At 36.9% G+C, this 14,209-nt stretch overlaps 1 protein-coding gene across 1 annotated transcript in view; it reads left to right on the top strand.

Annotated features, from left to right (window-relative positions):
* FAM135B (family with sequence similarity 135 member B) overlaps positions 1-14,209 on the top strand; it is a 178,972-nt gene that overhangs the window by 127,817 nt on the left and 36,946 nt on the right. Inside the window, exon 7 of the mRNA XM_071738441.1 lies at positions 3,826-3,952. Coding sequence (XP_071594542.1) covers positions 3,826-3,952 — 127 coding nt within the window. The remainder of the gene's footprint in view (positions 1-3,825; positions 3,953-14,209) is intronic.

Genomic DNA, 14,209 nt, shown 5'->3' with positions numbered 1-14,209 from the left:
AGTCATTTGCCAAAAGCTTTATTGAAGTTGTGAGTTAAAGTGCTAAGGGAAATCAGTGTTGCCACACTGATTTGCATCATCTTTCCTGGTCTGTGGGTGTGAGAAGGAAGTTCCTGGTGAAATACAAACAGTGGAAGATGTGAGGGTTTGATTCTGGGGTGTGTTATTTCTATGAGACTTGCTTATATTTTTCAGTTCTTAAATCAGTAACATTTTATGCATAAGGGACTAAAGGAAAAAGAAGTGGTTTCTTGACTGGATCTGGCCCAAATGAAATACAAGTTCATTTCCTGAACTTCAGCTCCTGGTTCACTCACAAGATTACCATTCCTTGCCATGAAAAATGTCATGATTTTGTGTTTTATTTATTTGTTCAGAGTTTTTTTACATTTCAATAATTTCATATTGTGCAAGATAGATTTTTTCCAAGGCACGATTTAGATCCAAATCTGTTAATTTGTGTAGCCCCATTATGGTGAAAACCAAAAACTTCATGAAGAATTAAGGTGTGTTTAAGGTCTTTGTTGTGTAAAAAATGAATGAAAAATTAAAATAAGTGACTTCATTTTGGAGAGATTTTAACCTCAAAGAGAATACTATGTATTATTAAATTGCTCTAAAGCATTTATTCTGAATTACTTCAGTAGTACACCTGAATTAGCAATTTTCAAGGTCAACAAAGAGAAAGTCCAGCACACATTACAATGTACAATCCATCCCAAAAGATGTTGCAGAGGCAAAAAGTGTAAATCAAAAAGGCACGGACACAAATTTGTAAAAGATGATTGTAACTGCAAGAAAGAAAGTCAGAAAGTTCTTAAGTTTTGCTTGCTGGTATCTTGCAAGCTATACCACAGGAGAAAAAAAGAACTTTTCAAGAGAACTTACTATGTGTCCATAGATGGCTGCTATAAGAGCTATAAAACTTCTGCAAAGGATAAACACATATCATGGATAAGACAATCAAAGAAACAGCAAAAAACAAGTGCAAAAAAATTACTTATTTCACTGAAAAGATTAATAATTTTGTTCGTTCTTTTGGGCAAACACACATTATCTTTTTGACCTTTTTTATCCTGACTCCAAATAAAATCTAAGGTTAACATCCAGGATGAGGATCTAAACATTGATATTAAATCAATGCTATTAAAGAAATAGTCCAAATAGACATGTAAATAACCAAGGTTCAAGTACCATACAAATGAGTATGGTTGCAGGGAAAATTGGAAAAACATAAGTATAGAAAACAGAACTTAATCTAGCAAATTAACCTGCTACTGCTGATAAAAAATTGTCTTCAAGTATTATGTACTTCAGAAAGCATTAGGGGAATCTCAGCAATTTTGTAAGCCTTCTAGTTAAACTTTCCCTCAACAGACAGACAGCATTTTGGCAGGTTTCCCATTAAAGGGTTTTGTTTTACAGTGCTGTATGAAATCAATTTCCATAAAACCAGCAGATTAAAATCCCCTCTCTGCTGTAAAAGCAAAAGATGAATAAATAAAAAGGTATTAAAAAGTGCTTTTCTCTCCCCTAAAACCTTTGAAAGCTCTGATAATATTCAAATGATGGGGTTTTTTTGTGCAGGCAACATTTGTTTAAGCTTCTCTCTCTGATACCACAGCAATCATTTTTATTTCTGCTTCTTGAGCCTTTCCAGAAGACCAGGGCAGAGAACATCATCCAATGACAACTGAAATTCAGAATAGTGTTTATCTCCTGGCTGTTTGAAATTGCTTTAGTTTATTTATTTATCTTAAGCGTTGCATGTAGGAAATACATGGAAAGACTTCATGCTGCTTAGAAGCAGCCAGATGGAAATGTCTTGGATCACATAAATGAGTATACACATGAGCAAGGCCATATTTATGCTAAGGTCTTGTGCATCATCCTTTTCCTTACACGAGGTCCTTTTTTCAGTATGTGAATACTGGCTGATGTGTGACAAACAGCAGCTTTGACTTAGAGGTGAGAGACATTTAAACTGTGCTTAACTTTCTGAAATGGATCCAATGGATCCTTTTCCTGGTTTTGCACCCATTGCTGAGTTTCCCTGCAGGTCAGAACCTCACCTGTTGTTTGGCTGATAATGAGTATTACCTCTACTCTGTCTTGAATACTTAGCATAAGCATCCCTTCTTTTGTTGCCTGTTTCTGTAGAGCAGCCAGGACTCCCATCTGTCTTTAAAATCTGAATCAAGTATAAATATCCATGAATTATGGCTGGTCTGAACTTATGTGGCCACACGATGCACGTTTACATAGAGGAATAACTTCAGATTGGAAAGTTTTGGTCAATGAATAGCATTATGTTGGGTTTTTTTGGTGGTTGTTGTTTGTTTGTTTTTTGGGTTGTTTTTTTGTTTGTTTGTTTTTGTGGTCACCATCTTGGAAGCTTTCATTCTTTCTACCCAGATCTCCTTGGTATGATGTAATTTAAGATGTCTGGATGGGAATCAGGTGCCTGGGGACAGTGATCTGAATCTCAAAGCTGTTGCACAAGCCCAGTGGCATTACCTCTGCGCTGTGTATAAACAGCAAAGGTTTCTCTGTTTTCTCTGTAGTTCATTGTTTCAATTCCACCTTTGCCTAACTTCTTTTTATGAACACTTATGGTTGCTTGTATCACCATTTAGACTCAGTAATTTGACTCCTGGTATTCACAAGTAGCCTGATTCCTCTCTTGTAAGCTTGATGTTCATGTACGCTACAGGTTAACACAGGGGTTTATCTCACCCAACTTCAGTTATTTATGAGGCTGTCACCCCAGCTGCTCTTGCTAGCCCACAATAAGAAATAAGCACTTTGAGGGTGAAATCCATCTGCCATACTTGCTATCACTGCTTTAGAAAGAGGTGACTCATACCCAGGAAATGCTGATTCCTCTCCAGTGACTATAAAAGTAGCCTACATTGTTAACTGGGATGCAGAAATTTGCTCACATTAATCCAGAGTAAGAGCCCTAGCAATGCATCAGGACTCTGCTGGGCTCAATACTGAGTAAACTGCAAACAAGATGTTCCACTCTTAATGGGTTCATGGTATAAAATAGGAGACGTAAGAGCTAGAGTCAGATGGGAACACTGTGACCATAAGCATCATCACTGAGAGGTAATGACCTCAGCACTAAACCAACTTAAATTACATCAGTTGTTAGAACTTTGGTAACTTGAAAATCATGTTGCACGTGAGCTTGGAAGAACACATCCCAGATGAATGGACTGCACCCAGCAAAAGGAAATCCAGGTTTTTGATCTAAATCTTGTCATTTTGGTGCTGCAAGCTTATGTCATGGGACAATGAGAAATGCAAAGTAAACTTTCAATCTGTAATAAAAGACTGTGACGAGCTGTAGAGGATATTGATAGTGAAAGGAGATTGCATTATTCAAAGGGGGAGGGTTATATAGTTACAGTCAGAAAGAAAGACATTGCATCAATCATGATGCAAGCTGAGAAAAGATGGATAAGAGGATTATCCATGTGAATAGATGAAAAACTTGTATTCTTGAGATGTTACACTCTAAAAAACAACTCTAAGACAGCAGAGAAAAGACTGAGTGAAAGATAACAAACACTGAATTCACTCGACTGAGTGCTAAGAAAGCAAAATACATTCCCATCATTTGAGCTAGTGCATAGTGGACTGTTCGGTTCAAAAGAAAAACATGGGCTTAGAGTGTCAGTTTGAAATAAATAAAAGCAAAAAACACCACCACCAGAACAGCAGACATTTTCTAAGGAAGGAAATAGCACTGGAAGAACAATGACTCTTCTGTGACATTACTGCTCTGATTATTTTTCTTCTAAATTTTTCTTCTTTTAGTTTTGCTCGTCCAGGGAAAGGTTCATGGCTTGGTAAAAGCAACCTGGAGGCGGGACCAGACCAGTCCAGTATGACATTGGAAAATCTTGTGTTTGGAGCTGGCTACTGCAAACCCACTTCTTCAGAGGTAAGGAGGGTGAGAAATGATTTCATACTTCCATTTGGTCACACAGAGTGTTCACATTATCTGTGAAGGATTGTGTCCTGATTTGTATTGCTAGTAGAAGGTTTTGGGTTTTCTTTTGGAAGAAGAACCCGTGAAACATTTCTGCATGAATCACCTGGCACTTAGATAGACTCTTCCTGAGTGTTCAGTCCCCACCTATATGAACCATTTCAAAATGTTTGGATATACTTTTGATTGCCAACAACACTTTTAAGTTCACCTGACCAGGTATGATGTAATATGAAATTAATTATTCATCAAAAGATCCTTGTTATCATGTCTTATGTTCAACAGGCAGAGGACCTGAATCATTATTAGGGATGTTGTGAAGGAAGGGTTTGTGTCTGGAGTGTTGAATATTGTGTGTGTTGGTGATGAGATGTTACATTGCCTTACTCAAAGCAGGTCCCACAGTTAGTATATGTTTTTGACTCTTATTAGTCACTGTAGGTGAAGAGGAGATTTTTCTGTGAAATTTTTAGTTCAGAGTTATATGTAAAATAATCACTAATTGAGGGATTTTGGGATTGGGTTGTTTTTGGTGTGGTTTTTCTTTTTAAACAAAAAGTGCTATCTTTAAAGTGTTTTTTGTCAGAAACATTTACTCAGATCAAGAAACTCAGCCCAGAGTATTGGAATCATTAACTTGTTAGGAAACCCTGATTCAAGGTTTTTGATTAACATGCTCAGCCTCCCTCAACCTTTCCTGTCAAACTTGTTCTCTTCTGTAAAAATATTAAAAATATGCTAACCCAGAGCAACTGGTGAAGAAGTACCAGGGAATCAACTTGAGCTGAGAGGGTGTTTGGCTTGAGGCTGGTATTTGAACCCTTGGGTCATTGTATGCTTTTGGCAAACAAACTGACCTCGACCTCTGCCTCTCTGGTAGACATTCACATAGAAATTTAAATAACAGATTCAGCTGTCTCTGCAGACTAATCTCTGTACATCTCTGTACATCACACAAGAGAGAGCACACTCCTCTTAGGAGAGTGGTTCCTACATTTCATTATTCTCTGAACAAATCTGTTGTAAGAAGATAAATACAAAATCTAACTCTCCACACCCATTTTTCCTTTTCATGACCATGGAAAATCTTAGTCTGCTGTGATTAGGAATTATTATTTCTTTCCCAAAGGTTTTCCTTAGCTACAATACAAACTCTGCTTTCTATCTATCTGTCTATCTATCTATCTATCTATCTATCTATCTATCTATCTATCTATCTATCTATCTCTGTTGACTAAGCTGCTCAGATTACAGGGTTTTTCTTCCTTCCTCTTGGTGTTTTTGTGTTTGTTTTTTATTAAAAAAAAAAAAAAAAAAAAGTTTTTGGCATAACTATTATCCTAGCAGGTGACCTGTTAAACACCAAAAATGAAAGCTCTGTACCATGAACTGGCTTTAAGCACTTTTCTACCCTGCAGGTGATTAGAACATTGCACACCAAGAAGTCATAAATATAATGCTGTGCACCCCACCTCCACATGCTCAGATGTGTATCTTAGCTTAACTTGACTTCAGAAACCTCTATCAGTCATGACATCTATTCTTTATCTGAGCATTTTAATTTAATAGACTGTGGTGGCCTTTTTGCTTATACTAGCCATGATGGATGATAATGAGCGAAGACAATTTCTCCTGGTTTAATAAAAAAAAATAAATCAGACATAGCAAAGAAATTGCTGTGGGAGTAAACCTAACTTCAAGTGAGGGCCTTGTGACAGACTGCTGGTTTATGTGGGAGTTTATATCAAGTCATAAGGGACTGAAAGAAGTGGAGTAATATTATTTCTTACAGTACTGCAAGGCTTTACACTGGGTCAAGTTTATCTCCCTTTAGAAATTTGTAGGTTACATTCCAGATTGTTTAAACATATTATTTAAATGTAACTTTAACCAGATTATAGACATGTTCATGTTCGGGGAATTTTGCAATCACCATCAGTGGGCATGAGAATAGAACCTACTTGTTTATTAGATGAAAGCTGCAGACTTCATTACTCACTTTATATATATATATTTATATATATATACATATACACACACACATACATAAATATTTGGTTGGACCTTGCCTCCTGCATGTCCAAATTAGCAGCTGTTGTATATCTTAACTCAAGATATAGCACACTGCTGTGTCTCATTGTAAGCTGTTCTAATTGGATGCACCTGGCTAAACCTAGGCCAGACCAATCAATATATCTTGTCTTCTAAGGCAAAGCTTTTCTGGGCAGCAGGACACAGGAAACTGGATTTTAAAGAGACTTTGGTTAGTTCCTTTTTATGTTGTAAAACTCTGTGAAACAGTTAATGTTGGTCTATCCTGGTTTGTGGTTTTTTGTTTGTTTGTTTCCATCTCTGCAATTCTGAGTTTGGATCCTTCTACTTTTCATGTACATTCCTTTGTTTTTCTGGATCTGAGAAGTCTCTAGGCCTAAGCTCTTGAGATGCATCTCCTGGCCAACAGCCTTTCTGATGTTCTTTTTATGGAACTGAATCTGATTATTCAGTTCTCTGATTTGAACACATAGCTTTAGTAGAATAGTGACTGGATTTGCAGCAGTGTTAAACCTTCAGGAAAGCCAGAATTTTTCTGAAATCTGGTCTTACTACTGCTGAATCATGTTTTCCAGACATCTCTTGTATACAAAGTAGAGGACCCCGATTTGACACATCATCTTTAGGTCATACATCCCATTTTACTACTTTTTTCCTCATAAAACATGGGTGCCTCAAAGAGATAACTTTCTTTTTAGGCCTATAGATTGACTATAGAAGTTCTCTGGTTTATGTGGTCGATTTGTTGTTTTGTTTTTTTTTTTTTATTTACTAAAAATGCAAGTGACTGCCTTCATTTCTAGGGAAGGTCCATATCAATCACCAGTTCTTCTTGCTACTTCTTGCATTTGGGCTGCTGAAGGGTTGCTGTTTAATGATAGATCCTGAAGGCTCCTTGTTCTGCACTTCTGACTTCTCAGGGCAGAGAGTCATTAATTGCCAGTGGCTTTGGACTGTACACATGCATTGTAGTTGTGCAGCTCAGCACAAGTGGCTTCTGAACATCACTGACAGCTTCCTCATCTCCTGCCTTAGCTGTATAGTTATAAAAATTAATCCTATTTAAGCCATGGTGATTTCTTTTTTAGTTTTCCACAATCTTCCCAATCTATGCAGAAAACAGTCTTCCTTTTCTCCATTCCTTAGTCCTTCCCTCTCTAATATTTTCTATCTATGCTACACGTTTCCTTTCAAGAGCAATTAAGATAACAAAACTATTTCTTACTGTAATACCTGAATGTCAGGTAAATATGAAGAAAGATTATTTTGTGCTCAAAAATCTAGTAGAGGACAAGCTACAGAATAAGAAAATGTGCGAATACTTTCTCAAGCTCTCTTCAGCCCATAACCTGTACTCACAGGGAGTATATATCACAGTAGATTAACAATATGTTCCAAATAGGTCATATATGTGAGCAGGGGGGATTGGACTCAATGATATTTCAAGGTCCCTTCCAACCCCTAAAATTCTGTGACTCCATGATATATACTGCAGGCCTGGGAGACTTAGTGGGATGGAAGAGGGTTCTGAGCTGTGTGTGATTGGTTTCCCACAGGGGAATCTGAAATTCCCCTTTGGGTCTCCTAGGCTGTTTTTCTCTGGAAAGAAGTTCAGGGGTCTGTTTCAGATGTTACAAGTTCTGTATCTGAAAGTCAAAGTGACTCATGCTTTCAAGTGATCTCAGCATCTCAGAGCTGGACTCTGAAAAACATCTACAGGTTCTACATTTACAATAAAATAAAAGCAAAACATTCCTTGTAGAACTGGAAAATGAATGGTCCCCTTAAACTTCAGGACTTTTATGCCTTATCCTGTATCTCACATCTCTCATGTATCCACTATTGTCAGACTGTGTTAATGTTTCTGTAACACTGTGCATCACATGTCTGCTGTATTATAGCCAAGTTGAGTCAATGGCATACTGGGGGTTATGAATAAAATGTATTCACAGTAATCTTATTTTCATTTGGATCGCTGTTGCACTGCAGATAAATTAATTTCTAAGTAACCAGATTGATTAATCATATGACTTCCCATTAATAAGGCAGTGGTGTTTCATAAGAAGTGTTTTTCCATTTAGCATTGACATATCCCAAAGTTTATGCCTGGAATAATACAAGAACAAGGAATGTCATGCAAATAAAATTGCATTGGTGGGAAGGGGTCTTTTCTACAGGTTGTTAATATTTTATGTTTTCAGCAATATATGAAAAACCTAGGCTGTTCAGCCTAATATCAAAACAATATTGAAGCCCATATTTTTATGTCACACAGAAGTCACCTGTGTTACATTCTTCTTGTCTTCTGTATAGTAATGACTCTTTAGCTACAATACTTCACTTTTTCAGCTCTTCAAAAAAAAGGGAGGTTGTGCATCAGAGAACAGCCCATGGAGTATCCATTGTGGGAATTTTTGTATGCCCTGAAACCCCAATTTAGCTGGAGAAGAGGAATACATAGCTGCAAACTTCATTCCTTTTTAGATATAGGAGCCTTAATGTACATATTCCTGGTTTTCTTTTTTTTTTTTTTTTGTCTGTTTTTACTGCGTGTCTGCTGTGTCCTGTCCCCAGAACAAAATTATATGAGAAAGTCAGAGAGGGACAGACAAAGCTAATGGGAAGGCACAGCAAGGACAAAAAGTGTTAGCCATGCAAGATAACTAGAACTTGGCAAAAGACTAAAACTCCACTGTTCTTTTAAAGGAAGAGTAGTGTGTAGTTTACTTTTTTCCCTTTGAAACTCATAAAGGTTTTCTGTCTCCTACTAGAATGAAAAAAAAAACAAACAAAAACAAACAGACAAAACAAAGGACCTGTTACGTCTAGAGAGTTCTGAAGTTTCCAAGTTTTTTTTTGTGATTTCTTTTTTTTTTTTCCTTTTTCTTAATGGTGTACCAAGGGGGATACCTTACAAACAATGCTTGATGATTTTTTTAACTGAAAACATAGTTAAGAATATGATTATGTTAAATTAGAACGTGAGTAGTAAGATAACAGGTAAATATTATTTTAACTTTTAGAGGAAAAATTAAAATAAAACCAAATAATATTTAAAACAGTTTTACTTATAATTACTCCTTATGAGTAATCCAGACAGAAGGGTAGTTTACATCAAAATTTGAGCTGGAATTGTTAATTTTACAGGGTAGTTACTTAACTATTTGTCTCATGCCTCTCTGCTTTGGTGCATGTGGCATGAAAACACATTTCATGTGTTACCATATATTTGGAATGGGTGGTTTTAGAGGAACAGGATTCTTTCAGTCTCTTGCTTAAGCAAATGGTGATTAGTTGTGACTGGGACTCCAGCATATGTCCAACACATAATTATCCTGAAACAGTAAGAGAGCTGATACACTTTTTTTATAAAGTATAATGACAAGTATCTTTAATCAGTGTGTTCATGGCACCATTTGTGATAATTACTGATGAAGTCTTTAATCTTCAGTTGCCTGAAGATAAATGGCTGATCTTTAGGAAGAATTGAATGATTTCTTGTAGCAGAAAACATGGTAACTAATGACGTGACAAGAACTGGTTTCTTTAATCATTGGCAAATTTCTGTGGCTCTTACTTTTTGATCTGGCATACGCAAGGTACAGCAAGGCAATGATTTGCATTATGATAGAGATCAAACCTGAGATTAATTTGGGATTAGCCCTAAAAATATGTTGAAAGGGATTTGCAGTCTTTTCATTGTGTGTGTTCAATGAAAATGCCATGAAATCATCTGGAGATTCTTTTGAGATTCCAGACAGGACAGTGTTGGGTAGTTCTTCTGAAGGAGAGCCTTGGAAATTGCTCATCTTGGACTGCTTACTGGTTTATTTTTAAAATCAGTAGAATTTGCACAGGAATTTCCACTTTTCATACCTATTTTCTTGCTTTCTGTTCTGCAGTTCTTATGTATTGGAAAGAAAAAGACCACTGCATTCTCTTTACAGATCTCCTTGATTTTCTGCATAGCACTGAGAAAAAAAAACAATCACTTTTCTGAATAACTGAAATGAAGGTTTTTATGACTTATAGTAAATGCAAGTAGAAAAAACTAGACTGAGCGGGAGAATTTATTTCTATTACACAGCTACTATTGCAGTTATATACTGGAAACTTAAATTTAACTCCAACCAACAATTTCTCACTTTGAGATTGAAATCCACTGATTCAGTTGGTACAGTCATTCAGTTGACCAACATTCTTTCAACTGAAGTCTTCCCTTTCCACAGATTTCAGCACTGATTTATGAGGCAGTTTATAGGAGGGGGCTTGGCACAAATATTTCTTTGTTTCTGCCTTGAAAGGGAGAACACAAGAAGCAGGAGCAGCCTTTCTACTTTGCATTTTGGGAAGTAGACTTGGCTTCTGCTTGCCTTTTGATGGAGTGTTCCAGGATTCAGTTTTTTTTCTTCTCAGCATTTTTTTCCAGTACTACTTTGTTGAAAAATTACCTTCATATCCCCTGAAGAACATGACAATAATTTCTACTGACTGATGATGAGAGAATTCTTGAAAGGAGACCTAATCAAGTTTCATAGCTTCTGAGCTGATGGCCTTTCCAACAGGAGCACAGATGCCAACAACAGCACAGTCAAAATCCATCATCTGGAAACTAACCCTCTGCTACTGGCAAGTGTCCCAGCCAGCAGCCTGGGGTCTGGGGAATCAGGAAAGAAATTCTGTCTTTTTCCAACCACTTTGTCTTACTTGGCTGATACAAATCTTCAGGTGCCAGCAAAGGCCTTTACCCCTGTTCAAAGTTATCATGCCTGTCATAATGACCCACAAAACTGTTTCATAGTTAATATAAATTACAAGTTTTGGTGTAGTGCTTGGGAGGAACACTTGGAAGTGCAGTCCCTGTGACACCAGCTTGTGCAGAGGCTGCTGCCCCTTCTGCAGTGATCTGTCCTCTGAGGATCAGGGAAGTTTCAGCAGTCTGACAAACAGAAAAAAAAAGAGCTAAGGGAATAGAGATGGGTCAGTGGGTTACAATTCTCCAAAGTGATTTCCAGACAGCAGTGAATAACATTAGACAAAAGCTTAGCCAAGACTGAGCATTTTTTTAAGCTTTGAAGCGAGATGAGAATAAATTTAGAAGCTCTTCAGTACAAAAATAACTTATCCTGAATTTGAGTTGACTTAAACACAGTTTAAGAGTCTGTACTGGAATGTTTTGATGAGTTGGAAAAAAAAAATATGGGCAGAATTGGGTAATGCTCTTTGCATAACCAAGAAAGGTGTGTGAGTATTCAGGCAGTGAGCATCTGGGTGAGAATCTGCATACAAGGAATTATTTAGGGGAAGTTAGACACAGGCAGATACTTCCGAGCTTACAATACTTATTTGACTGGCATAAACATTGAGAAATCAAGTATGGCTTTATAGCAGTATTTATCTTTCCTGTTCCCAGCTTCATAGTATGTATTTGAATAGGGTCTGGTGCATAGACACTGCTGGGCACTCACTCTCTGTATTATCCCAGAGTAGCTGGGTCTGTCATGAAGTAAGAAGGAGCTGCAGTATGATTCACCTATAAACTCTGTTTTTTAGTGAGACAGCGAAGGCCAACAGTCTATTCCCATCACTCTTCCTCATCATGTTCATAGAATCACACAACACTTTGTGTTGAAAGAGACCTACCCTCTGCTGTGAGCAGGGACTTCTTCAGCTAAACTGGGTTGCTCAGAGCCCTGTCCACCCTGACCATGAGTGTTTTCAGGTATGTGGCATCTACTACCCCTCTGAGCAATCTCCCCAATGTTCCATCAAACTCATAATAAAAAAATTTCTTCCTTATAGCTAGTCTCTCTCCTCTTTTAGTTCAGAACCATTCCCCCTTGTCCTGTCCCTACAGTTCCTATTAAAAATTCTATCCCAATCTTTCTTATAATCCCCCTTTAAGTATTGAAGGCTGCAATAAGGTATCCCAAGATGTACCCAAACTTTTTCCATGTGCAAGAGAAAGCCATAAAGTCACTTGAAGGCACTATATGTCTCTTTGGTGACTCAAACCAAAAGTCATTGTCTCCTCACAGGTTTTTGTTAGGTCTTGAAGGAATCTGCAACATCTCTATTGGAATTAGGTCTACCTGGCATTGGTAGACAGAGCTGGCTGAGGAGAGGCAATGGTAAAAGCCTGATCAGGACAGAGGGATAGCTCTAAAACAGTGCTAAGTCATGTTTCTGGAGGCAGTAAAGCACTGTTTCTTCTCTACATGTTGTGTTTCTTTCATAAACTAATACAGTTTGACTCTCCAGTGCTGCCAGTCAAACCCTCTTTCTCCTCTACTGAACTCACTAGAAGTATTTTATTAAAAATCATAAAATTATGGCAGGTAGAATAAATGGTAAACTACTCATGGCTCATGAAATTTAATTGTCTTTGAATGTAGATTACTTGAGGGCTGGAATATGTATTATGAATAATACAGGAGGTATCTACTGGACTAGGAAAATGAACCTGTGAAAATGTAATACTTATGCAAATTTATACAGTCCAGCTATTCAAAATTTACCCATTTTGTTGCAGTAAATCATAGAAAATTAATATAATTGTTTTAAAATAACATGACCAGGAAAGTTTCTGATTAGCCATTAATTCTGTTTTGTTGTTCAGATAGAAATTGTGGATTTGTGAAGTGATAAATGTAATAAGACCTTTACATGGTTTTATAATTGGCTTTGTAATTCACTGTATGTTTGCATGCATGTGAAAGAGCTATAAATGATTCATTGCCTGAGAGTGTCATAAGTGAATTCAAGAATGTAGCATAACAACAGTATTAGACATTGAGCCATTTTCTGGCATCAAAAGGCACAGAAAGCACGTTCCCCTTCATCAAAGAAAACAGCAGCTTTAGAGCACCTAGGCCAAAGTGGAGCATTTCGCATGCAGATGGGTTCCGAGAAGAAAGATGCCTGTAACTAGAGCTGTACATGATTATTTTGGGGTGTGACTGGTTAAAATAAAGTAATATACCAGAAAAAAAAAAGGAAAAATAAATGAGTGGACCCTATAAAGTCACTCTTGAATCTTGAATTATTTGGGCGATGGAACTCTCTGTGCCACAGAATTATCTTCAGCAAAATAAAGGAGAAATAATGGAGATTGTCTTGTCTTACTTAATTTTACAACAAACCCTAGAGAAGGATCTTGCAAAAGATCTGTTTTTATTTCTCTCAATAAAGTAGTGGACAAAATTCAGATAACCTGGAAAAAAATATTTAGAACCAGTAAGAATATTCTTCTCCATTTTTATGGAACCTAAGACAGCTGGCACAACACATTACTGGAGGGTGTTTCATAGCAGTCTTTGTAGGATTTGCCACTGTTGTGGTTTGACTTTTTTTTTTTTTTTTTTTTTTTTTTTTTTTTTGGTTTACCTCTAGCTTATCAATATTTGATACTTTGAATTTGGTTACAAAACACAAGGCTTGTTGGACTTCTGTTCTGATTCATCTTGACAGAGCCTAAACAAATCAACATATTTTGCTTGCATCTTTGGGGAAAAATAAGAAGTCAATTTTGAACAAAGTAGAAAGAGGGTGATATGCAAGAACATTTGCAAATAACAATAAAAAATAATAGTGCTATCAACAGAGACATGATTTCTTCCCACCTGCATATGACTCATAGGAACCTACTTGGTCCTTGGTAACACTGTGGCTGTGTGACAGACTGAAGAAAACAATCAAATAAAAAATCTGCCTTAGAAATGAAATGTCAAACTACTTAAAAAAACGAGCCATAGGGGCTGAAGTAATTTGTCTCTGCCAAAAGACAACTAAGTATTTCCTCTTTAGCCATTGTTTGACAGTTACTAATGTTTAAATTTACCAAGCTGAGGAACAGAACAAAAATAGTTATGATTGTTCTAATTTTTATTCCCATTTGCGAGGACAAAGTTCATTAACCAGCATGTAGCACCTTGTCTGATTATAGACATCTTCACACTGGATTCTGGGCAAAGCTCTTAAATAGATTTAGGTGGGCATGGTTGGTGCCATATCCTTCCTCTCCTATGAGACTGTGTGATCAGGAACTAAAATAACCTGCTGATAAAATATTTTCAGATAATACCTATTGTAAGAGTTATTTCAGAAACTAAGTGGGTGTAGAATGACAGGAATCAAAGTGATCTTGACCACCTGCAG

This window comes from Heliangelus exortis, chromosome 2, assembly GCF_036169615.1.
Source record: "Heliangelus exortis chromosome 2, bHelExo1.hap1, whole genome shotgun sequence".
Classification (NCBI taxonomy): Eukaryota; Metazoa; Chordata; class Aves; order Apodiformes; family Trochilidae; genus Heliangelus; species Heliangelus exortis.
Note: the sequence above shows the minus strand (reverse complement) of the source record. Positions and strands in the feature narration are given on the sequence as shown.